This window comes from Sceloporus occidentalis, unplaced genomic scaffold (genome assembly GCF_023333645.1).
Source record: "Sceloporus occidentalis isolate IW3139 unplaced genomic scaffold, rSceOcc1.0.p SCAF_1, whole genome shotgun sequence".
In the NCBI taxonomy this organism is placed as follows: domain Eukaryota; kingdom Metazoa; phylum Chordata; class Lepidosauria; order Squamata; family Phrynosomatidae; genus Sceloporus; species Sceloporus occidentalis.
In genome coordinates, this window is record NW_028316981.1 from 180,764,208 (window position 1) to 180,789,401 (window position 25,194).

The 25,194-nt window shown below is 42.5% G+C and overlaps 1 protein-coding gene across 1 annotated transcript in view; it reads right to left on the bottom strand.

Annotated features, from left to right (window-relative positions):
• Nucleotides 1-3,465: 3,465 nt before the first annotated feature.
• PLP2 (proteolipid protein 2) overlaps nucleotides 3,466-25,194 on the bottom strand; it is a 29,886-nt gene continuing 8,157 nt past the window's right edge. Inside the window, exons 2-5 of the mRNA XM_089484955.1 lie at nucleotides 15,366-15,521; nucleotides 11,195-11,290; nucleotides 7,599-7,689; nucleotides 3,466-4,993 (exon numbers count right to left, since the gene is read on the bottom strand). Coding sequence (XP_089341081.1) covers nucleotides 4,974-4,993; nucleotides 7,599-7,689; nucleotides 11,195-11,290; nucleotides 15,366-15,521 — 363 coding nt within the window. The 3' untranslated portion in view covers nucleotides 3,466-4,973. The remainder of the gene's footprint in view (nucleotides 4,994-7,598; nucleotides 7,690-11,194; nucleotides 11,291-15,365; nucleotides 15,522-25,194) is intronic.

A 25,194-nucleotide genomic window follows, 5' to 3' on the forward strand; every position in this document is an offset into this window, starting at 1 on the left:
TTCTTATGCTGCTGCACTGGACCGTTCCATGGTGCTAGGCCTTAAGTGAGCTGGGCAAATGGAGAGGGGGCATGTGAAGATATTTGTGCTTTTTGTTTTGTGGGGTGGCAGGGAGAGCAATAACCCAGCAGCAGTGCTCTGGTGGCTTGTGGAGACATTTGTGCATCAGCATACTGAATAGCAGGACTGATTCTCAGAGTACATTAAAGGTTCAATAAAAGGAGTCTTTGACATTGGTACCACCAGGTAGGAAATATTTTAAAACACATTTGTAGACTTCAAGGCAAAACTGTTTACCAGCTTCATAACCAAGCCACTAGAAACTGGTCCAACCAAAGATATTTTTGAAATGCTCTGCCTCCAACAGCTCATAGTGAGTCACTGTGTTTGGAACTGACCCTTGTTTCAAAAGTTCTTCCTTCACCACTGGAAACTCTTAGTACAAAAAGCTGCTGGTTTTGGATAACTCAGCTAGCAGTGTTTGTATTTTGCAACCATATGAGCTAGAAATTGGATGACTTTGGTTTTAAAATCTAATAAATGAAAGCGCCAATTAGCAGTATGTTGCCTATTTTGTGCATCTACATATAGACTCCTTAACAGTCTAGATTAACCTGCACTGTTAAGGACACAGCAAGACTTTATTCTGATGGCTCAGTTGCACCATATACTGACTGACTGACTTTAGAGTTTGTACTCTGCAGAGAAATTTCCTCCCTCTGTACAGCTAGCTGTATGTTTCTGTGTTTTTACACACAACATCTGCACACCAACAGTGCCATTTGATAATGGATCATGTCATGGCATTATTCAACCCACAAGGAATCCTTCTGTAGTTGATGCAAAAATTCTCATGCACGTGGCTGCTATTCTGACAGTGACTACTTGAATGTAAGTCTATATGTTGACAGTGCAATATGATTAGTCACGGTCCTAGAAATTAATGATCACCAATTTGCAAATTGTGTATTTACGTTTTAAAACTATTTTTAGCTTGGATATCCAAATTCATGGCCATTGTCTTTTGTTGATATGGGTGTTCACCTAATTTGTATTGTCTTTCATCCAAGAAAGGCAGATAGCGTATATGCATATATATATATATATATATATAGAGAGAGAGAGAGAGAGAGAGAGAGAGTTGTCCTTGTTGCGTGCCTTCAAGTAATTTCCAACTTATTGTGGCCCTAAGGTGAACCTATCATGGGGTTTTCTTGGCAAGATTTGTTCAGCGGAGGTTTGCCATTGCCTTCCCCTGAGGCTGAGAACATGTGACTCCTAAGGTCACCCAGTGGGATTCATGACCAAGCGAGGAATTGAACTCTGGTTTCTAGATTTGCCGACTCTTTCCCTCTCAGAACATTCTCATTATTATTTTTTTGGACACATAAGCATCCCAAGAAGGTAGTTGGAAGAAGACTCTACAGAAGACAAGCCACAGGTAGCTTTTGCTTGGCTAAGGCCACCAGATGAGCTTCATTCACTATTTTAGATATTAAGACATATTAATTACATGAATTATCATATATTTGAAAGCTGAGATCATGGATCATGTGGGTGGAGTGTTGCCTACTCGGTGTGCATCCCTTCTGCCCCCTTTTTGGCAGCTTCCATATGTCAGGGAGCACTGCCACAGCCATTTGCAGGGCAGCAGGTGTGGGGACAGATGGCAGGATCTTGCTGCATATCTGAGGGTAATGCTCAGCTATCTTTTTTCAACAGCCTCCTGCCATTCCTTTCCTAGGCACTAAATGGCCATGGCATTGCATCCTGACTCATGGAAGTTCTTGAGGCAGGTTGATGTTATGCAAGGAGGTACTGAATACCCGCTTCTCAAGGTTTAAAAAGGACATATGGATGGGTTACGCATATGTATGTCAACCTGAGGTTATGCTGTCAACAACAGATGCCAACCTCTGTGTGCTGGTTTTAAACAAAAAAGGGTTCCGTGGCATCTTAAAGATTAACTGGCTTTATCTGGATTGCAGCCCACTTCATCAGATGCAGTCCACAAAAATTTATGCCATGTTGTTGTGTGCCTTCAAGTAACTTCTGACTTATGGCGATCCTAAGGTAACCCTATCATGGGGTTTTCTGGGGCTGAGTGTGTGACTTGCTCAAAATCACCCAGTGGGTTTCCATGGCCAAACAGGGAATCAAACCATGATGTCCAGAGTCCTATTCTTATGCTCAAACGGCTACACCATGCTGGCTCTCATTTAGGCCACATATGTTGTTGTTGCATGCCTTCAAGTAGTTTCCATCCTATGGTGATCCTAAGGTGTTTTCTTGGGGTTTTCTTGGCAAGTTTCTTCAGAGGGGGTTTGCAGTTGCCATCCTCAGAGGCTGAGAGAGTGTGACTTGCCCAGGGTCACCCAGTGGATTTCATGGCCTAGCCAGGATTTGAACCCTGGTCTCCAGGGTTGTAGCCTAACACTCAAACCACTACACCACGCTGGCTCTCCACATACTTACACTGTAAGTTGCAGCTAGACTCCTGGCTGTTGTTTTTGGAGTAGTAAACTCACACAGATACCTCCCTCACTTAGAAGTTCTTTTCTTATTAACCTCATAAATGAAAAATATTAAAACACACTTCACACAGCCTTAGAGATCAGAAATCAAAGCACAGTGGCAGCCGCTGCTTGGAGCAATACATGAGACATGTGATAGGCCAGTGTGGACAATTTTGAATAGGGGCTCATTTTAACAATTGTATTTATCACACTTCCCCTTTTAGCCTGGGGAAGATCCACATAGTATGGAATAATGTCCAAGCAGCCTTAGACATCCACCAGCCCTTGGCCTGAGCTTCAACCAAGATCTTCATTCCCAGGCCAGCAGTCAGAACCAGAATAGTCTTGTTCCTTACGGAAGATTATCTTTTACAAACAGAAGTTATCAAGATAGCTGTGGAAAACAGGAGTTTGGCTTGCAAATGGTTGAGGGTAGGGGAGAATGGAAATGAACAAGGAATTAATATGGCTCTTGAGAGATTCCCCTTCCCTTCAGGCAACTGACCTTTTCAAAATACCCATGAGATAGCAACAGATATTTGACTGAAAGCTATTGTCTGGACATCTATTTCAGTACAGCATATGTGGAATGCATGGCACTCCAAATGTCAGGACTGCAGATATCATCAGCCCTGGACAGAATCACTAATAGTGATAGCTTTTGGAGGAGAACATGCTGCACAAACACACACACTCCACCAAACAACCATTGAACTAGATTGAAAATGGAAAGGTGGGCGGAGAAAATAATAAGATACAAAGGTGCAATGATGCTGCCTCCTATAGACATATAAAATTTCATATGTCCACGAGGAGTCAATACATGTCAGCCAAACTCACATTTCTTCTTAGTAAGAAAGCCACTGAGGCATTATCTCAAAGAGAATATGCAAAGTTTTCCATGCTCCAAATTGAAGCAAAGTGTTCACAGATGTGGCCCAAGCCTTAGTACCAATTTAGCTATGTTTTATTGCATATAAACCATTCGCTTTGTTTCCTCTAACAAAAGCACAAAACAGTTTTTCAAGCTGCCTGAGGGACCAACAGGAGAAGGAAGGAGAGCAAAAGAGATCTGGACGGGCTGACAGTTTTAAGAAAACAAACATGCCTCTCCTTTCTTTGGTGTCCCTATTCCAAATCGGTGGGAGAAACATTTTTAATGTACATGCTGTAATAGACCCCCATTCCCATAAAAGATGAAAGAAAAGATTCCCAGATAGATCTATAAATAATACAGAGCCCATAGCCATGGCTGCATGCACTCTGCATTTCACCAAAATAATCCAGAAACCTGCAGCAAGGCCATCCAAATTCCCTAAGAAACAAACAAACAAACCCTGAATTCTGTGACCATTATCAAGTATATAAATTTGACTATTTCTTTTCTCATACTATTCCGAAGTGTCTACTGTTTCTACATAATTTACAAATGGAGAGGGGCAATGAACTATGCAAGAGTTTCCCCCTCTGAGCCAAATACAGAAAGGTTTGCCTGTAAGGTTTCAGTAGCTGTCACCTACCTAGGTTCAAGTATTGCTTTGTAACTGCTCTGCTTATATAGCTGGGCCCATAACCTGGTGCCTTTTTAAAGTCTGGTGCCCGATTGAGAAGAAACAATTTTATATAAATACCTTATTTCCTAAACCAAGAGGGAAGGGTTTGATAACCAGTGAACAAAAGAACTAAAGGGTTGGGGTCCTTTTCATAAAAAAACCCACAATAATCACTTGTCCCATCATAATTGGCATACAATGCAGCTTAATAAAAAGTCTCAAAACACATCCTTGACAAGGCTTGGAACGAGGCCTGTTCTCCAGAGTTATCTTTAAAAGCTTTTTTAAAAGTAAACAATACTTATTAGATTCCTCCAAAATAGTGCCCTCGAATCTGGAGACCCAGAGTGAAATAAAATTAGAGGCCCAGCCTCCGGTCCCCCAGCTGGAAAAGGGGACAGAAAAGGGAAGGCACTTAATAAGTCTCCAAAGCCCTTTTTGACTCCCCTCCTCCCCCCCCTTTTTTTTTTCTTCTTCTAGAAATGGCAGTAGAAACCAAGTCTCATTTTCTGCCCATCTCAAAAAAACCCTATATTGATTGATTTATTCCCTTAGATGACCTGAAACTTCCTCCATACACCAATGTATACAGAGGTAATCTTATTTATTATACATGTGTGTATGGGGAGGGGGGTACTGATCTTTCTCTACAGTCTATGAAGCTTTCTTTCCTCTGCTAAATTGGAATCAGAAAAGGGGAGTTAGCTAGTGGAGATTAAGAGGGAGGAATTATCTGTCTGAAGGAATGTGGCCCACACTGAGATATCAAGAGGAAAAAGAAGAAAGGGAGGAAGAGAAACATGATGCTGCCGAACTGATAGACTGGGATATCCTTCTGGTGGGAGGCAAGAGGCGGTGAGTCCCGTGTGGTATTCCATCACGATGAACCTGGGAGACACTCTCTTCAGATCCCTTCTGTGGGCCCTGTAAAGGAAGAAATATATGTGTCACAAACAGGTACAGGCGAAGAGTTATTCTTGCACACCCGAGGTGCTTGATTTTCACCTATGGCCTTTTAATGGTTTTAACTGGTTTTAATTCCACAGATTGGTTAACTGTTTTTCATACACCTTTTAGGTCTGTATTTTTAACTGATGTTTTTGCATAGTTTTATTCTGTGTTGTTTTAAATAAGGTTTAAGCCAGCTTGAGTCCCATTATTGGGTAAAAGCAGGATGTACTTGAATAAAATAAATCAATATATTTAATAGGGATATGTGGGGCTGAGGCAGGAGACACAGTGATTACCAATTTCCTCTATTCCAACCCCCTTTTTTAAAATCACGAAAATGCAATGTTTATGGCAACATCGGGGTGGAAATAAGAATTGATCATATAAAGGTAAAAGTAGTCTCTTGACATGAATGTCTAATCGTAACCGACTGTAGGGGAGGTGCTCATCTCTGTTTCTGAAAAGCCAGTGTTGTTCAAGGACTGCCCTGGTGGTCATGTGGCCAGCATGACTGCACCAAATGCTGTTACCTTCCCACTGAGAAGTGGTACCTATCTACTTGCCTTTGCATGCTTTCGAACTGCTAGGTTGGCAGAAGCTGGGACTAGTGACAGGAGCTCACTCCATCATGCAGCACTTGGGCCTCAAACTGCCAACTTTATGATCTTACAATCAGAATTGGCATCTTAACCACTAAGCCACTGAATCATATATAGAGTTGTATTGCACTTTTAATGCACTTTTTATTTTTATTATAAGTTTTATGCATTTTTATTGATCATGTAGACAGCCATAAAATAATAAGAGCATTAAAACTCATTTCCATCCTACAGAAGAGAGACTGATGTTGCTGGCATAAAGAGAGACACAGAAACAGGACTGGGAAAACATGGAAAGATTACAACTAGATCATTGTATCTTATGGATACCTAAGTGATATAGGTGAATGAACCAAATCAGTTCCACAATCAATACTTTTGCTTATATTCTACTTAGGTCCAAAACACACTGCAGAAATAATCCAGTTTGAGACTGTTTGAACTGCCCTGGCTCAATGCTGGGGAATTCTGGGAACTAATTTTATGAGATATTTAGCCTTAGAATCATAGAGTTGCAAGAGACCCTAAGGGCCATCCAGTCCAACCCCATTCTGCCATGCAGGAACTCTCAATCAAAGCGTCCCCATTGACAGATGGCCATCCAGCCTCTGCTTAAAGACCTCCAAGGAGGGAGACTCCATTACACTCCGAGGGAGTTTGTTCCACTGTCAAACAGCCCTTACTGTCAGGCAGTTCCTCCTAATGTTGAGGTGGAATCTCCTTTCCTGTAGCTTGCATCCATTGCTCTGGGTCCTAGTCTCTGGAGCAGCAGAAAACAAGCTAGCTCCCTCCTCAATATGGCATCCCTTCAAGTATTTAAAATGACCCCCCCCCCAAAAAAAATTGTATGGTCAATAAATATCTGATGGCTGACTGAGGCCTAGAGCAGTCTTAGGGGGCATGGCAGCTCCCCATCAATAATGTGAACAAGGGTAGAGCTTGCAGGTGGCAGGAAACAGGAAGGGTTTACCTTGTTCTTTATATCTTAACATGCAAACCTTTGAATCATAGGTAAGCAATGTGCAGCCCTGGGGCCAACTGGGGTCTCCAAGGCTGCTTTTGCAGCCCTCAACACTTCCAGGCTCCCCAAACTGTCTTCCGGAGTGGACACATAAATATCACCACATAAATAGGTTGCAATGTCTACACTGCTTAACATCAGAAAGTATCTGTTTGCCAAAATCAGACATGGGCCTTTGGGTTGTGTGTGTCTTTGGCAGTCTGTATAGCCCCTGGAGATGCTCCCAGACCTGTTTTTATTTTTATCTCATTTATTTTTATCCTGCCTTTCTCCTGATATAGGGACACAAGGTGGCTACCAACAAATTTAACAGTATTGGTAAGGAACTGAAAGCACCTAGCCAAGCATCAAACAAAGAGGCGACAAGCTTTTTAAACAATAATAAACAGTTGGCCATCTTTGAGCCTGTGGAGCTTGTCTCCTCTTTGTTTCCTACCGACAAATTTAAAACAGCGCAAACTAAAACTGATGCAAAGCATTCAAAAGTGTAAATATAAAGTTTTTAAAATTAAAATGTATTAAAAACTATATAAAAAACCTTGACATTTGAATTGTATAGCATTAAAAAACCCAACCCATGTCAGTTTAAACTGTAGATCTGCTGCTGTTGCCCACCCCTACAAGGTTTCTTGCATCTGTTCGCTATCTCACTATTGTGTTAGAATTTGAAGATATAGCCATGTTAGTCTATAGAATCAGTTGTAGAGAGATCTTGTAGCACCTTTGAAACTCACTGAAAGAAAGAAGTTGGCAGGATGAGCTTTTGTAGACTTCAGTCTGCTTCCTCAGATGCATCTGAGGAAAGCTCATGCTGCCAATTTCTTTATTTCAGTCAGTCTCAAAGGTGCTACAAGATCTCTCTACAACTATCTCACTATTGCTGTAGCAAAGAAAAGCCATCAAGGAGTCAACCAGAAAAGATCACTCATTTAATTGCATTTTTGCCAAGAGAACCTACCAGTGGGAGCTGCTGTGTGTGCTCTCCTGAGCTTTGGTAAGATGGTGTAAGCATCATAGCCAAAGAGGATCCCTGTTAGAATTCCAATCACCTGTGGAAGGGAAATGCCAGTTTAGCTTAGATCATTTTACTTCACATTAATTTACATTGCATAACCTGTTTCTAGAACCACAGTCTTTCCAGCATAAAAAAAATGCAAACATTCTGGCCAGAATCCTATGGATTAGTCTTGGGCTGCTGCCACACTGCAGAATTAATACGGGTTGACACTGCTTTCACTGCCATGGCTCCATCCTTTGGAATCCTGGAATTTGTCGTTTGTTGTGGCACCAGAGCTCTCTGACAGCGAAAGCTAAATGTCTCACAAAACTACAAATCCCGGAATTCCATCGCATTGAGCCATGGCAGTTAAGGCGATCTCAAACGGAATTAATTCTGCAGTGCAGATGCACCTTGGGAGAGTTTTATGTGTGCTAATCCCTTGACATGAATGTCTAGTTGTAACCGACTGTAGGGGCGGTGCTCATCTCTGTTGCTTGTCCGAGGACTGCTCCAAAGTGGTAGCTATTTACCTACTTGCATTTGCATGCTTTCCAACTGCTAGTTTGGCAGAAGCTGGGACCAGTGACAGGAGCTCACTTCATCATGCAGTACTCAGACCTCACAATGCCAGCCTTCCAATCTTACAATCGGCAGAATTGGCATCTTAACCACTAAGCCACCGCATCCCGCTTATGTGTGCTATACAGCCTATTTTCATCTAAAATATCTACAGTTGTGGTGATGGTAAGACTATTTCTGCAGTGTAGATGCAGACCCAGTTAGACTCAGCCCACTGACTCAGTTCTTGCATGGTGAGTCAACAAATGGGCAAATCCAGTTGGGGCTGACAACAGGACTTAGGCCATTATTTAAGTAATTTGGAGTAGAGACCGTTGTAGATAGACTTCAGGTTTCAACAGAATAACGGCTAACATCTTGTTCAGTTCTGAGATCATAAGCTAGATCTGGGCTATTGTACCTGCTGAGGATTCATGTTTATGGTTGTGAATGGTTGAATGTGACCTCCCACTCCAAACCTACATTTGCAGCCTGGCAGCACCTTGACTGCAACATTTCTGAAGTGCTGGAGACTGGGACATGGGGAATTGGCATCTGCAGTGCTTTCATGTTTGTGGGGAGCCTGGGACAAGCAGTTGTGGCAGAAACCCAAAGGGATCTCTCATGTCTGCTCATGTCAATTCCCAGTGCATCAATTTCCAGCACTTCAGACACATTTTGGTCAGGGCATCATCAGATGTAATGGCAATGATGGAGTTGTGTCATTGTATTATGTAAAGCATGCAGCATCTCAGACACAATTCCAAAAGATGATTATTCATCAGCAGATTATTTTTCCCCATGATAAATTCAATTGAGGGTTACCATAAGCACACAACAACAACAACAAACATTGGTGCAATATGTACAGAGCACAATCCTGAAAAGGGGGAGACATCCCTTTAAAACCAAAGAATACAGCAAACGTGATGGCAAGCGATGCAATCTGATGCAGAAAACTGATTTATGGATAGACTGGATATTTTTATAGTTTGGCCTCCTGCACTAATTTACATGATGAGCTGCTTTGTCTCTTCTTATCACTCTGCAACACGAGTCTTCTCAGTACTTTCCTAGCATGGATTGCTCCTGAGACAGGACCTCTGTGATGTTACCATAACCAGCTCTTTTTCCTTTCCACACTGGAGGGTACAGAGTTCTGGCTGACACCCTGTTTTTGACATATGCATGCATAAGTTGCTCTAGACGTGTGGGGTATGTACACACACACACACACACACACACACACACACACACACACAATTAATAGCCTTAGTGCTATGTCTGTATTCTGCTGACAGTGATGGGACCAGAGTAGCACATACGACAATGTTGCACGCTGAGGTTATAGACTGTGTGTTACAATTAGTGACGCGTGTTGGGCAATGTTGCTATTCTGCTTGGGCTTTGTGTAATGCTGGCCTAGCTTATCTCTTTGTGGTTATTGTTATGTGCCTTCAAATCATTTCTGACTTATGGCAACCCTAAACCCCTATCAGAGGTTTTCTTGGCAAGTTTCTTCAAAGGGGGTTTGACGTTGCTATCATCTGAGGCTGAAACAGTGTGGCTTGCTCAAAGTCACTCAGTGGGTTTCCATGCCTGAGCAGAGAGACTCCAGAGTCATAGTCCACTACACCATGCTGGCTCTCTCCTTATCTCTACATGAGGATATTTACAAAACACTGAGAGGCTGTTGGACTACAGCCATTGTGTTGGATTGTGATGCAGCCAAGGATTTTCAGCTTGTTGCTCCCCATTTTCCCTAGTCAACCTCACAGAGTGCCCTCTTTTGCATGCCACCCAATTTCTAAAAGGAAAAGAAAAAAAAGAAAAAAAGAAACAAGAACCTTCTTCTGCACAGAATTCTTGGTACATTACTGGAGAGTTCTCCCTGCTAGGATTGCCCAAGGCAAACAGCCATTGCTGAAGGCAACAGTCCTGAATGCCAACATTCCCTGGCGAATCAACATTCCAGGTCCCATTTCCACTGGCCTATAACGCAGATCAGGACATGAATCATGGGTGCATCGTTTCCATTAGAGCGCGCATTCGACCTGCATTGCCCCGAAATCGTTTCCATTGAGATTTGAATCTGAATCAAATTATCTTGAAAAACCCGAATTATAGGCCAATAAACCAGTTTTAAAAAATAGTGGTTTCAAAGCGTATTTTCCTGTGCCTCCGGTGTCTGATTCAGGGCAAATGAATGGGAACGAAAGGGTGTCTGATTCGGGAACCTGGAGATGGGAGGAGCAGCGCTCAAGGGGCTGGTCTGGAGGTGTCACCCTCTTTGGTCTCCTTCTGCATCGCCGGCACCATTTCCCCCCTTTTTCTGTGGCATCACGAGAAGCAGGGTCACATCGCAGCAAAAAATCTTTTGGAAGCAGGCTTTTGCTCGCCTAAGTGTTCTGACGGATGTTGGGGCATAGCAGATAGTAGATCTCACAGCTTCGGTAAGCACATTAACGCCCTCTTTGACACCCCATTCCCACCCCCATCAAAGATCACAGTGTTTTCATGGGTATGAAGAGCTACAGTTTCACGACTTTCTTTTTTTTTTTAATAAAATAAATTGGTGGGTGAAAGAGCACTGAGGCGCTGAGGCACTTAAGAAGCCGGCTGGCCAAGCGCAACATTCCATTTGCGAGGCTTGAGGCTTTTTGATTTGTCAAAATGTTTTGAATCAGGTGACATCACTTGTGACGTCTGAAGCCTACGCGCTTGATTGACAGCTTGTGGACACAAATAGGAACGAGGAGCAAATTACTGCACTGTAAAATACAGCAATATAAAATAAATGGGAACGAAAACAGGGTCAAAAAAAATCGAGGTAATTTGCCCCCTTTCCTAATGGAAACGATGGAAAAAATTCGATTTAGGCCCGGAACATAATCCGAATCAGAATCATGCCAATATAATCCATTTTATCTGCCAAGTGGGAATGGGGCCCCAGCTTCCTATCCCTGCCCTGCATGAATCCCTGCATCTTCACTTACCCCAGCAGTGATGCCAGCTCCGTCACGGTGCCCTATGAGGACAATAAGGGAGGTAATGAGGAAGGCAACAGCTCCTATGAGAGCCCTTATGAAATCCTAAAGGAAACAAGAGAAGGGGAGGAAAGAAGTTAATATTGTACTAATCTGAATTTAGGAACGTCAAAAGGGTACATCTATGTTTATATGGATCCAGACACATTTTAATCCAGTGGTTCTCAACCTTCCTAATGCCGTGGCCCCTTAATACAGTTCCTCATAGAACATGGAAGATTAATGTTTCACATGTCAACAGCTGCTAGATTGTTGTATGCATCTAAGCGGAAGGAAAAAACAGCTCCAGATTTAAAAGACTGGTTGTCCAAATTGATTGATTTTATAGAAATGGAGAAATTAACACAAATATTGCAAAAGAAATCTATAGAAAAATTCAAAAAGGATTGGAATCCTTTGATTTGTTACTTAGAAAACAAATGGGGACAACAGTGGCCTGGATTGATAAAAGGCTACAAAATGTATAAATGTACAGGAATGGAAAATACCCAATTACAAATATTTTTGATTTGATTAAAAAATCTTTTTCATTTTCATAGTTTATATGGAGAAAAACTTATAATCTATCAGCATAACTTGAAAAGCAAGGAAGATTTGCTAACAATAATAAAAAAAAGAAACACATTTAAGAGGTAGAGCTTTAAATGTAAGTATGTCTTGTTAGATTGTATGCTTTGTATTGTTTTAAGTGTACTATGTAGGTTATGATTTTATGTTTTATAATAAACAAAGAATGTAAAACATACAGTTCCTCATGTTGTGGTGACCCCCAATCATAACATTGCAATGTCTCGGTGTCTAAGACCATCAGAAATATGTTTTTCCAATGGTCTTAGGTGACCCGTGTAAAAGGGTTGTTCGACCCTCAAAGGGGTCGCGACCCACAGGTTGAGCACCGCTGGTCTAATCTTATTGTCTAAAATAAGCCCAGTTAAATTTAATAAGGCCTACTCCCGGGCAGAGAGGTATAGTACCCTTAAATGAAACCATTGTGTATTTTTCCAAAACCTGTCTACATGAATGGATGGATATACACATAGTGACAATCTGGAAAAGTTACTCTTTGGACCATGTAGGCTAGATGATCATGGGTGCTGGATCACAAAGACGTAACCAAGCTCCAAATAAACACCTTTTCTACAGGCTGCCAAAATGCCAACTCACCCTATTTTAATTTGTGTAATGTAGGCAGGATGGTTTGGAAGGTGTTGCGTAAGATAAGGAGGAGCCATAATTCAAGTACAGAGAAGAGCACATGCTTGATCATGTATAATGTCCTAGGTTCAACCTCTACCATTTCCACTCCAAAGTTTTGCACATATCAGGACTGGTCATGAAATCTTCCTGGAATCCTGGAGCACTACTGTCAGTCGGAAGAGATAACAGTGCAGTGGTTACAGTGTTGGATTGGGGCTTGGTACATCTAGGTACAGATCCCCACTGTGTCATGGAACTCATTCAGTGAACAGGCACCAGTCACAGTCACTTAGTCAGACCTACCTCACAGGATTGTTGTGAGGATAAACTGCGGAGGAAAGAAACCATATATGCCACCTTGTGTTCACTGGAAGAAAGGCAGCATAAAATCTAGTCAAATAAATAATTGATGGAAAAGAGCTCTATGCAAATAAATATGCAATAGATAGACTGACAGCAGCAATACCTAGGTTTAAGGATGTCTGTGAGGGTCTTTGGAGAGCTCCAGTGCTCCAATATGTGTTTTACTTTGGGAAGACATTGTTTCCTTTAAAAGCCACCCCCTCCAACTGAGCAGAGTTAAGCAACCTGTTTCTGCCAGATGTTTGTTTTATTTGTCTTTTATTATTAATTGCATCTTTATCTTGCCCTTTTACTACAAAAAATAAATGAATGGCACTCAGAATTTTGTGGCTAGATCCCATGTTAGTCCCAACTAGAGATGTAAACATTTGGCTTATTTCAATCCCAAATTTAAGAACAAACAAATGAGCAACATTACAACTCAATTTGTTCATTACAGCTCCATTGTGCATTTTCAGTTCTTTTCCATATATTTAATGACTATGGGGCTGGACAGATTGGTAGAAAGGGGCGTCGAGGCGTTGCTCCTTTCTATACTGGAAGCAGGCCATGGCAACTACATGCCACGGTCTGCACACAGCTCAAAAAGAAGTGCCACAGAACGGGCGCCATAACTGCCACGGTACGGCGTTATGATGCCCAAGCCGCGCCATTTGGTGCATGGTGGACGTCATCATGGCGGACGTCATTGTGTGAACACTCCACCCTACCGCAGCCCTAGTTCTGGCCCATTTACTCAGCAGGAGAGGAGAGAAGGGTGAAATCTTGCCCTTCCCAATAAGCTCAGGCAAAAGCAATCTGATGCAGTTTCTCAAGCCGCCATGAATTCCATCTTGGGACAAAGTTGGGATATAAAGTTAATAAATACATATATATTCTCCTGGTTTGTGTTTTTCCTCATTAATAACATCTGCTATCTTAATCACATGCTGGTGTTGCTTGGCCACTTGTGTCTGGAGGGAATTCCTGCATTTATCTGAATGTAGACTCTCCCCCAATAAAACCTGTTTTTCTAGCAGATTCCACAATCAGGATTAGAGGAAGGAAATGAATGAAAAGTCGCCATTTACTCCAGGTGTTACTTTCAGCACACATTGACAGGTGGGATGATGTAGAGTCCAACGTCTGCTCCCAGCCTCACTATATAAAGGGTGGGAGGCTATTCAAACAGACCCCAAGACAAACAATGAGAAGTATTCAGGTGCACTGGACAGACACTACCTCCCCACCCCACCAGCTACTGTACCAGAGGCAACTCTTAACTCAGTTGGTGGCCTTCAAAAAAACACCTTCTCTTGGCCTAACATACCTCTCAGGGTTCTCCTGATAATCTGCCTTAAATTTGGACCAAATTGGCATGTTTTATCTCTACACCTACCAAAATGTTCCTGATGCAAAAACATGGAGTCTTCTTGAGGAATCCATTGTTCTCTGCCTACAACGAGGTCTGTGACCTCACTGGAATGGAAATATATTGGACTGCAAAAAAGGGGTCCCTGTTGAGATGCAAATGGACTTTAAACTTCCTGGACTTTGAAAATCTCCCTATTGTTGCATGGCCAGAAGGAGGAAGAGCCTGCCTATACAAAATATATCCTCCCCACTATACCATCTTTACTAAAAACTGAAGCAACACGCAAGCATCTGACTAATATTTCCAATTGTTGTTTTGTTTCTCCTGTTTTGTTTGTAACATCTTGCCTGATGAAGAAACCCATGGAGCTTCGAAAGCTTGCAACAAGTATATTGTGCATTTTGGTTGGCCAGTAAAGGTATCACTGATGTAATTTTGTTTGCATTTGTTAAATGGCCAACACAGCTACCCCTGCATGGTTTCTGTACTGTGATACAACATGGTGTTACTCAATGGGCTTCTTAGTCATGTTCAAAATGGAAAACATTTTGGAATTCCTCCTGGACAGAAAGTGTAGGATATGTCCTGGAAAAGAAGGACATCTGGTCACCCTGCATCAATGGTCCTTGCACTCTCTTCCCCACCTTCCTGCCCTATGCCCAGCATCCTTTTAATTTTATTTTTTTATTGGTAGCACAATTCCAGTGTTATGGGAATGTGATATAGTTTTGTTTTTTTAAAAAAAGGAAAGAAAGTGCAAAAAGGGATGTATGTGAAAAAGAAAAACAGGTTGTTTGGGAATAGTGAGGGAGAGGGGAAAAGAGGAGACAGACACAGTGTAATTGTCCAATGTTGGGACTGCCAGGGGAGCAACTTATTTTACCTATGGAAGTAATGAGGTGGCAGTATGACTGGCCACTTATTGATGAAGTTTTCCTGTCAATGAAAGTATGAGCCCTTACAATACTTCAGAGGCACAGCAGCAATGGGTCAGAGACAATGTCATGCAGTAGCTGTTGCCAAAGATACTCTTCTCTTGCTAAAATTGCAGTTTAAAACCCACATGTGATAAAGTCCTAAGAGGTCTCATTCGTTTTAATGAGTCTATGTTGGGTGGGACTAACAGCGGATTTAGCCTTTGGACCACAGCTCCCATAAGCCGCTGCCAGTATGGCCACAAGTACCCAACCCCACCACATTACTTACAGTCCATCCCCAGTGGATAAAACCCAGCTGGCTGTCCAATGCACACGTGTAGATGACGAACATGACGATGCAGTAAATCAACATGCAAATGGCCAAAGATGTGTAGCCTGGTGTCCTTGACGCTCCATAGCAGATCAGGATAAGAATACAGGCACACTAGGAAGAGAAACATAACAATGATCAAAGAGCAGAACTGATAAAGGGAAAAATAAAAATTGAGACAGAAGGATGGATATAAATGCTAACTGCTAAAAAGTGGTCACGTCTCTTGCAGTATGGGAAAAAATGGATGGTGACAGACTGACCAATCCTTTCTTGCCCTTTGGGCCTGTCGTTGTTAGAATCCACATCAGTTGCTTCAGATTGACCATATTCACATGCCACTTTAAGAAAAAACATCAGGTTCAGTCAACTTAAATGTGACCAGGGTGTTGTTGGTGCATGCAGTCTGTTTAAGCCTCGTTGTATAAGCAGGTGAACAAACCAAAGATGGGATAACTTTGTAAGATTTCCATAGCCAAGATTAGCCAGTATCATAAGAGAGGATTGTCAGGTCAGATCTTGGCTTGTTACAGGTACCCTCAGCCATAAGCTTGGGCTTGGATGCCTTGTAGATGTTGACTCTCCCTTATCTGAAATTCCAAAATATTCCAAAATCCAAAATTGTCCACATGGGTGGCTGAGACAATGATACCTTTGCCTTCTCATGGTTCAGTGTACACAAACATTGCTTCATAGACAAAATTATTTAAAATATGTATAAAAATTACCTTCAGGCTATGTGTATAAGATGTGTATGAAACATAAATGAATTTCATGTTGAGACATGGGTCCAATCTCCAAGATATCTCATTATGTCTATGCAAATATTCCAAAATCTGAAAAAATCCAAAACACTTCTGGTCCCAAGCATTTTGGATATGGGAGACTCAACCTGTACAAACGTTGCCCTTTCCTGGCTGGCTTACCTTTTCTTGATAAAGTGGAAATGGCATAACACAAAGCTATGCCTTCACACAACCAAATGCGCATGCGATATAACTGCATTCTCCCATTGTGCACCAGTTGATGCAACTGTATTCCTGTCACCAAGGACTGCACTTTAGGAACATCTTAGACAATGCAACTAAATTGTACAACAATTTATGTGAACCTCCTTGGGTCCCATATTGGGAAAAACAAACAAACAAACAAACAAACAAACAAAAATTATGCTGGTGAAACAGCATTTGTACAATTTAGAATAGGATCCCAGCCTACAAGAAGCTACAACCACTTGCATAGCCATATTTGCAGCAGTGTAAAGCCATGAAAGGACTTCAGCCTCTGTGTGTGTGTGTGTGTGTGTGTGTGTGTGTGTGTGTGTGTACATGTATGAGTGTCTTAGGGTATACTCCTAAATGATAATGATGATGATGACCACGATGATGGCAGCAGCAACAATGACCATAATAACAAAAATGGTAAAAAACATTATAAAAAGCAATAATTTTGGAAATCCAAAATTGTGTAGAGGTTACAATAGAAGGTTACAATACATAGGTAGAATCATGCCATAGCATAGAACATTTGTGGGCACTTTCTGAGGATCCAGGGGCATTTCTGGACTTTGAGGCTGCTCCTGCTGACCCTGGTCCACCCTGCCAAAGTACTGCAGTCCCCAGAGAAATAAGTCATGTCCCTTCGAGTCTTTGGCGAATGCAATGTGTCCTCTAAATGTAATCCCCCTGAACTTTTTTTGCCCAGAAAATGCCTTTTTTTAAAGAAGGAAATGACCAGCCTGGGAAAGATCAGGAGAGCAAAAGGACTCCCTTACTACCCTCAAACGTTGTCCACTCCTGGTATAAATCATTCAAGAGGATGACCAAGATTGTTGCTAGACCAAAACAGACTGCAAGCTGAATCAGAGCAGATCCAAAGAACCAGCATCATTCCAGATCACTTGGAGTGGAGAGGCTAACCATTTTTCCACCAGAGCTCTGCTACAAAATTTTAAAAATTGCGACCTTTGCCACCTCTGAGGTCAAAGTCTTTTGACTCATCCTGGCCCTTTTTGCTACCTACAATGGATGAATAGAGGCCTCAAGCCTCCAGCTTATCCACATCCTCAGGCTGCAAAAAATGAAAGCTATCCACAACCAGACAGTCAGACAGTGCACCAGCTAAATCCATGAACATTAGAAATGATGGTATCTGACTGCCATGCTTCACGGAAGACAGTTTCAGCATCTTTCCTGGTTTACTGTAAGGCAGGTCTTGTAACTGTGCAGCCCTTTAGATATTGTTGGACTGCAACTACCAATATTCCACACCATTTGCTATGCCATCTAGGCTTAACAAGCGAGGGCACTTGCAGCCCAACAACACCTGGAGGGACATGTTCCCCATTCCTATTCTAGGAGACAGCCCTAACTGGAACCTTTGTTTTAGTTTTTTTGTTTAAAAACCATCTCATAGCCCACTACATGTGGGGATCCCTCTTTTTAAACCCTCCATGTGTGGGGAGAACCAGTATATTGTCATGGTTTCTGTATTGGACTAGGAGTCAGGAGACTATGGTACAAATCTCTGCTTGGCCATAGGAATTCACTGGGTGACATTGAGCAAGTCATGTTCTCTCAACTTCAGAGTAAAACAAAAGCAAAAACAAATCCCCTCTGAACAAATCTTGCCATGAAACCATCATGGTAGGTTTGTCTTGCCAAGAAAACACCAATGGTGCACCTGTGATGTTCGCGCAGCATCAGAAAAAGAACCCGTTTTTGGGGGGTTCTTTTTGGGCTGGAGGGACACCTCGCAGTTTGGCTGCTGCAGCGTCCCTCCAAGGGAAAACCGGATGCCTCCAGCCCGCCCTGACGGGGAGGTTTGTACCAGGCCTAATTCTATTTTAATGCATCACTTTTATATGTTTTTAATTGTACTGCTCTTTTAAACTGTAAGTCGCTCTGAGTCCCAATTTTGGGGGGAAAGCAGGATGCAAACACAATTTGTCCTCCACATTTGTGGCAATGGCTTTTGCAGATTTGATTATATGCGGTTTTTTATTAATATGTTCCTTCTAGGAATCTCTAAGTCCTCCAGCGCAACTCTGCCAGAAGTTGACCACAGAGTTATGATGGAGAATCTAGAAGTTCCTAGAGAAAACATTTCTCTAGGCTTCTATAGGTCCTCCAGCATGATTCTATATCCAACCTCTGGCAGATGTTGACCATGGAGTTGCACTAGAGGACCTAGAAATTCTCTCAGGTAAAAAGAATAGTGTTTTTTTAATTTGCGTTTCTTCCACATTCATAGGGTCCTTCGCGCTAACACCAGCGAATGTGGAGAGACCATTGTAAATATAATGATAATGATAATAATGTTTTAAACCAAATCAGGGTATGGTCCCATCTGTCTCTGTAGCTTGTTCTGCTTCTGAGAGTCTGAGGGGAAAGTCTTTTTCCAGTCATGCAAAGCTCTCCTTTCACTTGGAGGGATGTCAAGGAACCTGTGGTTTTCACAAGCACCTGAATCTATTCATCTGCCTTGTCTCTGCTCCGTACCCAAGTAGGGATCTTCCTCAAGAGACAGATAGGAAGAGAGGCATTGGCAAGGCGAGGCATTTCCTGAGATGCCTCCCAGCAAATGGCGTGGCAGGGCAGCTGAGGGAATGTTCCAGCTGCAGCAGCAACTGGTAGCCACATCTGGCAGCTAAATATACCAGGTGTGGGCCCTGGAGACAAAGGCCCAATCTGTTCCCAGCACATTGGGTAGCAAAGCACAGGGAGGTGGGGCTGTCTCTGGGGCAACAGCTAAACAAAGTAGGACTCTCTTGCCAAGTACGCCAAGGACCAGGATAAAGATTTAAAGGAACAAACCTCCATTCCACAGGCTGAAAAAGACTAGTGAGGCAGACATGCTGCAGAAGGATAGGGCGGGGAACTGACAAAAGACAGTTAAAAGCAGCAGCATGAGAAGAACTTTTTAAAATAAAAAATATCAGAATGAAATGAGATGTAAAGGCAACAGACGGGATCAAAGGGTAGCCAGGGCTAACTCAACATATCTCTCTCCAGGAGATGAAAGATAAAATGAGACGCCCTATTCCAGTCACATATGTGAGAGCCAGTGTGTGTGAGTACTGGACAACAACTCTGGGGACCAGGGTTCAATTCTCTGCTAGCGCATAAAAACCCATGGGGTGACTTGGGGCAAGTCATATTTTCTTAGCCAAAGAGGATGGCAATGGCAAACCCCCTCTGAAGAAACCTGCCAAGAAAACCCCATGAAAAATTTGCTTTAGGGCCGACATAAGTCAGAAACCACATTATGACTGGTCTCATAGCTCCATCCTATGGAATCTTGGGATTTATAGTTTTTGTGGCAGGGATTTCTGGCACCAGTGCTCTTCAATGGCTTGATCTGCTCTAGGACCCATTTCAGATAACTCCAGCCATCCAGCCAAGCTATATAATTACACCCATGTAAAATACAGACAGAAGTAATATTCAAAATAGACAGATCAATTAAACAAATGAGGTAGTCTCTGTTAGAGTGTAGCTGTATTTCCACTGATCTGTCATTTTGGCCACTATCCCCGCCAGTATGTAAGTCCACATGTCATTAGGTTAGTAATTATTGTAGAGGTTGTTATAAAATAGGGCCTGAACAGACAGGCCAAAATAAAGCTGCTTTGGGTCACTTTGGAGGTATGCTGTTTAAGTGACATACACATATTAAGAGGCCAGAAGCTGCGCCAAAGCTGTGTTCCAGTCCTTGGGACTAGAGCGTGGCTTTGGCGCGGCTTCCAGCCTCTTAGGACGCATGCATCATTTAAATACTATACCTCTAAAGTGACCGAAGCAGCTTTATTTTGCTGTGTCTGTTCGGGCCCATAGCTACAATTTAGCCATTAAAAAAAAAATGCTAGCTTGCGACTTTGTGATTTTTGGTTGGTCCCATAAAGGTTTTTGTCATACTTTTCATCACTCAGGGTCTCCCCTCCCCCTTTAAGGGACCAAAACTGCCATCTTTACTATTTTTATTAGTCTGCTTTAGACAACAGTAAATTTAACAAGGTAGAAAGAACAGAAGGGGACCCATCACACTTGAGTATTCTCTTCTGCTCTCTAAGGGTGCATCTACACTGCAGAATTAAGGCAGCTGGACACTGCTTTCACTGCCATAGCTCAGTGCTATGTGAGATATTTAGCTTTCTGTCTCAGAGAGTTCTGGTGTCACAACAAACAAGAAACCCCAGGATTCCATAAGATGGAGCCATGATAGTTATAGAAATATCAAATTGCATTAATTCTCCAATCTGGCAGCAGCCTAAATCAGCTGTCCCAATCCCAGTGTCTTCCAGACAAATGGGACTACAATTCCCATCACTTACCCAATATGACAATTGCCATGGTGGCTAGAGAGGAAGGGAGTTGTAGTTCATCACAGCTGGAGAGTGTTAGTTTCAGGAAAGTGTGTTTAAATGTCTAAACAGGATGGAAAATAGATGTTCTCTAAGTACTAGATTATATTATCCAATGTGGTGTCCAACAATTCCATAACAACCTTGGCTGGCATCCTGCTTGGGACTTAACATCTTCACAAGTGGCTGTACATGTGCACTTGAATGGATTGAGTAGTTTTGCAACTCCCACATCCACCGAGGTGTTGCTATGACATTACAAACTGTGGGTGTTGACTGTGACTGACATGCCACAGCCCAATGTGCAATGAGCAGTGATGAACATCACTAATGAGCATCAGGGCACTCCTCGATGTGCATCAGGGCACTGGTTAGGAATTGCCAGAACACAACCAGAGTTCCCTAAGCCCATTAAAAGTGTTCAGTATGCATCGGAGCACTCTTGCCTGGATGTGCATCTTTGCAATTCACTAACAGAGTTTGATTGCCTTTCTGCATTGGAACAAGGTCTCTGTGTTGTGCGCCTTCAAGTTGCTTCCAGCTCATGGCAACTCTGTCAGGGGGGTTTCTTGGCAAAATTTGTTTCAGAGGCAGTACAGACCGACACTTTGTGCCCGCCTGATCATGTACTAGGGCTGAACTAGGGTGGAGCATTCACATGCTCCAAGCCCTAGTTCCACCCTCCCACTGCCATCATGGTGTCCACATAGTGTGTGCCATGATGATGTCTGTGGTGTGCAGTGCCCAAATGGCACTGGCCAGAAGTGGCATCATCATGGCATGCAAGCGCTTCTTTTAGGGAGTGGGTTGGTGCCACAGCGTGCGGCTGCTGCGGCACCAACCCGGGGCAGGAAGGAGTGGCTTCTATCTGCCCATCTGTACTGCCTCAAACTGAAAGAAAAAAGTTGGCAGCATGAGCTTTTGTAGACTTACTTATGTTTACTTCCTATGCATCTGAGGAAGCTGATTGAAGTCTATGAAAGCTCATGCTGCCAAGTTCTTTCTTTCAGTTAGTCTCAAAGGTGCTACAAGATCTCTTTACATATTTATTTTTGCTGTTTGTTTTACAGTGGACTTGTGAGTTTTCCTTAGGGTTAATCTCCAGCATGGATATTTTCAAAGAGAGAGCTGCTTTATCTCCTGCCTCCTGCCCGCCCCGCATGCTTTGATGCAACTGAAAATCTTTTGCACTGGGCACAAAGCTAAATTAGTTCACTCATAAACAGCCTCTTGAATTACGACCTTAAGATTGCAAAGTTCTACAGACACCAACTCTTGCATTTCCTTTAACTGATACGAAGCTGTCACAAGCATCTCCCCCCCACCCCTTCCCCCAACTTTTTCTTTAAGATCAAAGCCAAAGGAGCATAATCTGTGAAGCCTGAAAGCCAGCTCAGTGTTTTGTTATTTTTATTCCTAGACTCATTGGCCTGTTGTAACAAAAAATAGTCCTTTTTATCTTTACTGTGCTGCAAGACTCTTTCTTGTTGTTGCTGCTGTTCTGAGTAGGCTTTTACAATGCTGTTCCTGTTTTGAATTTTCCTGCCCTCAGCTATGACTCAAGACAGTCTTTGGGAGGCTATGCAGACAGGAACATGCAAGAGAACAGAAGAAGGTGTGACCAGGGGCGTAGCTACGTGTGCTTATGTGTATATGTGCATTCAAGTAACAATAAATTTTGTAGGGTTTTCTTAGGCAAGGAATACTCAGAGGAGATTTTTCCAGTTCTTTCCTTTGAAATATAGCCTGCAGCTCCTGGTATTCATTGGTGGCCTTCCATCCAAGCACTAATCAGGGCTGATCATACTTAGCTTCCAAGATCAGACAGGATCTGGTGACTTTTGGGCAAAACTAGAATACGGCTCCACCAAATAAGAACTCCGCTCCCTCTAAATGAAATTTTCCTTCTGCCCTCACTTTTCTAGCACTTCATTACTGTAATTTAAAACTTCACGCGAGCATTTAGAAATACAGTGGAGGCATCCAAAGAAAAGGAGCAGCCAAAGTTACCAAAGGGATGTGCACACTGCAAATAGAAGAGGTCTAGCTGTGAATGATTTTCAGTGTCTTACTCTCTGTGGTCTGAGCTGACTATGACTCTGGAGACCAGGGTTCAAATCCCAGCTCGGCCATGTAAACCCATTGAGTGACCGTGGGCAAGTGACACACTCTCAGCCTCAGAGGATGGCAATGGCAAACCCCCCTTTGAAGAAACCCTGCCTTAGGGTCACCATAAATCAGAAATGACCTGAAGGCACACAACAGCAATGACAACTCTCTGCAATGTTAGAAATTTGGGTCCTGAATATATATATATATATATATATATATATATATATATATATCTCAGGGAAGGCAGAATACTTATTTGGAGAAGCAATTCCCTCATTCCCTCCACCTCTGTAGCTACTGCACTCCTGGTGTATTCAGATATGCACAGGGATCCTGAGTCTTAAGGGACATAGCAGACCACTTCTGAAGACCAGTCATTCAGGACCAGCAGAGAATGTTCTTTCTCTGTGGTCAGAGAAGGGGGATTGTAGCATGAGTCACTCCTGCCACATTACCAAATAACACATTTCTTCACACTACAATTCACAACTGTCATTGAATGTACACAACTCCCACAAAACAGAGATGACACCCCTTTGCAAAATGGTGGATAAAGCACACGAAGCTATGGCGATTCACCTTCACCACCTTTTCTTCACTGCAACCCCCAGTAGCCCTAGTCACTATAACAAATGGTGAGAAATGCTGAGAGTTGCGGCCCAACAAGATCTGGAGAGCCACACATTCCCATTCCTGCTTTAAGCAGAGTTTTAAATGGGTAAAATAGCATTCTGTTCTGGGGTAGCAAAAGTACGGACCAAGATATTTCACTGCCTGAGGCAGAACAGCAAATAATGATCCAGTTCACAAAATACAAGGTCCACAGGACCTAAAGCCAGTTAAATTGCTGTGGCCCATGAAGCAGAAAATCCCACAAGGGCTTCTCTTTCCCTCTCCCAGCAGTAAACACAAAACTACAACCTAAGTAAAGTAATAATCTGATTATTATTATTACTGATTATTACTGAAACCAGTTACCTGAGAGTGTAACTCTATCTAATGGTAGGGCTGGCCTTCAGTAGCAATTACAAGTATGAATTGACCAGCATTAAGTATTCCAGATTAGTCACTTTAGAATAACAGAAAATTCTCAGACATATTTGAACATAAGAAATGTCTTAAAGGGCCACTTTGAAACTTAGAGAGCTGCTGTTTAGCTTTTTCCGTAAAGATTAATGACTAAACGGTTTCCAGAGCAAGACTAATTAATTTAATAAAGTCTGCGATCTTCTTTTGGGTTTTGACAAACAATACAGCACACCCTTGGAGTCACAGGGTGTGTACAACCAAAGAACAAGGGGAAAAAAAGTCACCTTGCTCCCTTCTTCTTCCTGAGACTTGTTGGAACCTGAGATTCACAGTGCTATAAAAACCATTTGCCACTCCCAAACCGATAGGATACCCAACCCTGTAGCCTTAAATAAAAATAATAAGCACTCTCCTTTAACATCACAACTGTTCTAGTTGCATTGGAGCAACTATCACTGATTTGCAGTGGCGGTTAATGTCAGAAGCTGAATCTTTCAGCTTGCCTGTGATGGGCAAAAATAGTATAGTTTCACTTTGTTATTTGGTGTCATACTGGCTACACCTGCACTGCAAAAATAATACCATTTGATACCACCATAAATTATGAGTAGTGTGTAAATTGCTAGAGTTGTTGGCCACATTCCTTTGTGGTCAAAGAGCAGATGGGAAGGGAGCTGAGGTTGTGCCAAGAAGATCCAAGATCAGTCTCTTGAGGTCTGGAGTGGGAGAAGGAGGCAGGAGTTACCATGGGAAATGGGGAGGAAAATAATGTTTTACTTTAGGAATAAATGAGAAACTGATCTAAGATTTGAAATTGTGTATGGTTTAACCCCATGTTGGCAGAGTGAGGAATATAGTCTGAATTTTAAAGAAGGTTTCTGCTCTGTGAAGTGGTTTCGAGTGTGGACTATGAGTCTGGAGACCAGGGTTTAGTTCCCCACCCAGCCATCAAACCCACTGTATGACCTTGGACAAATCACACTCTCTCAGCCTCAGGGGAAGGCAATGGCAAACCTCCTCTGAATAAATAGTGCCAAGAAAGCCCTATGATAGGGTCACCTTGGGGTTGCCATAAGTCAGAAACTACTTGAAAGTGCACAACAACAGTTCATGGTGTTGCACCTTATCCCCTAAAACAGATGAAGTCCTTGGATGCCTCCTTTAAAATCTGGGTTTAAACAGCACATAGATTCATTGCCCCAATGATAAAACGGACAGCACCCATGACTGCCTAGTTAACTTCTACAACAGAAAGCCAGCACAATAAACTATGACTATGGACAC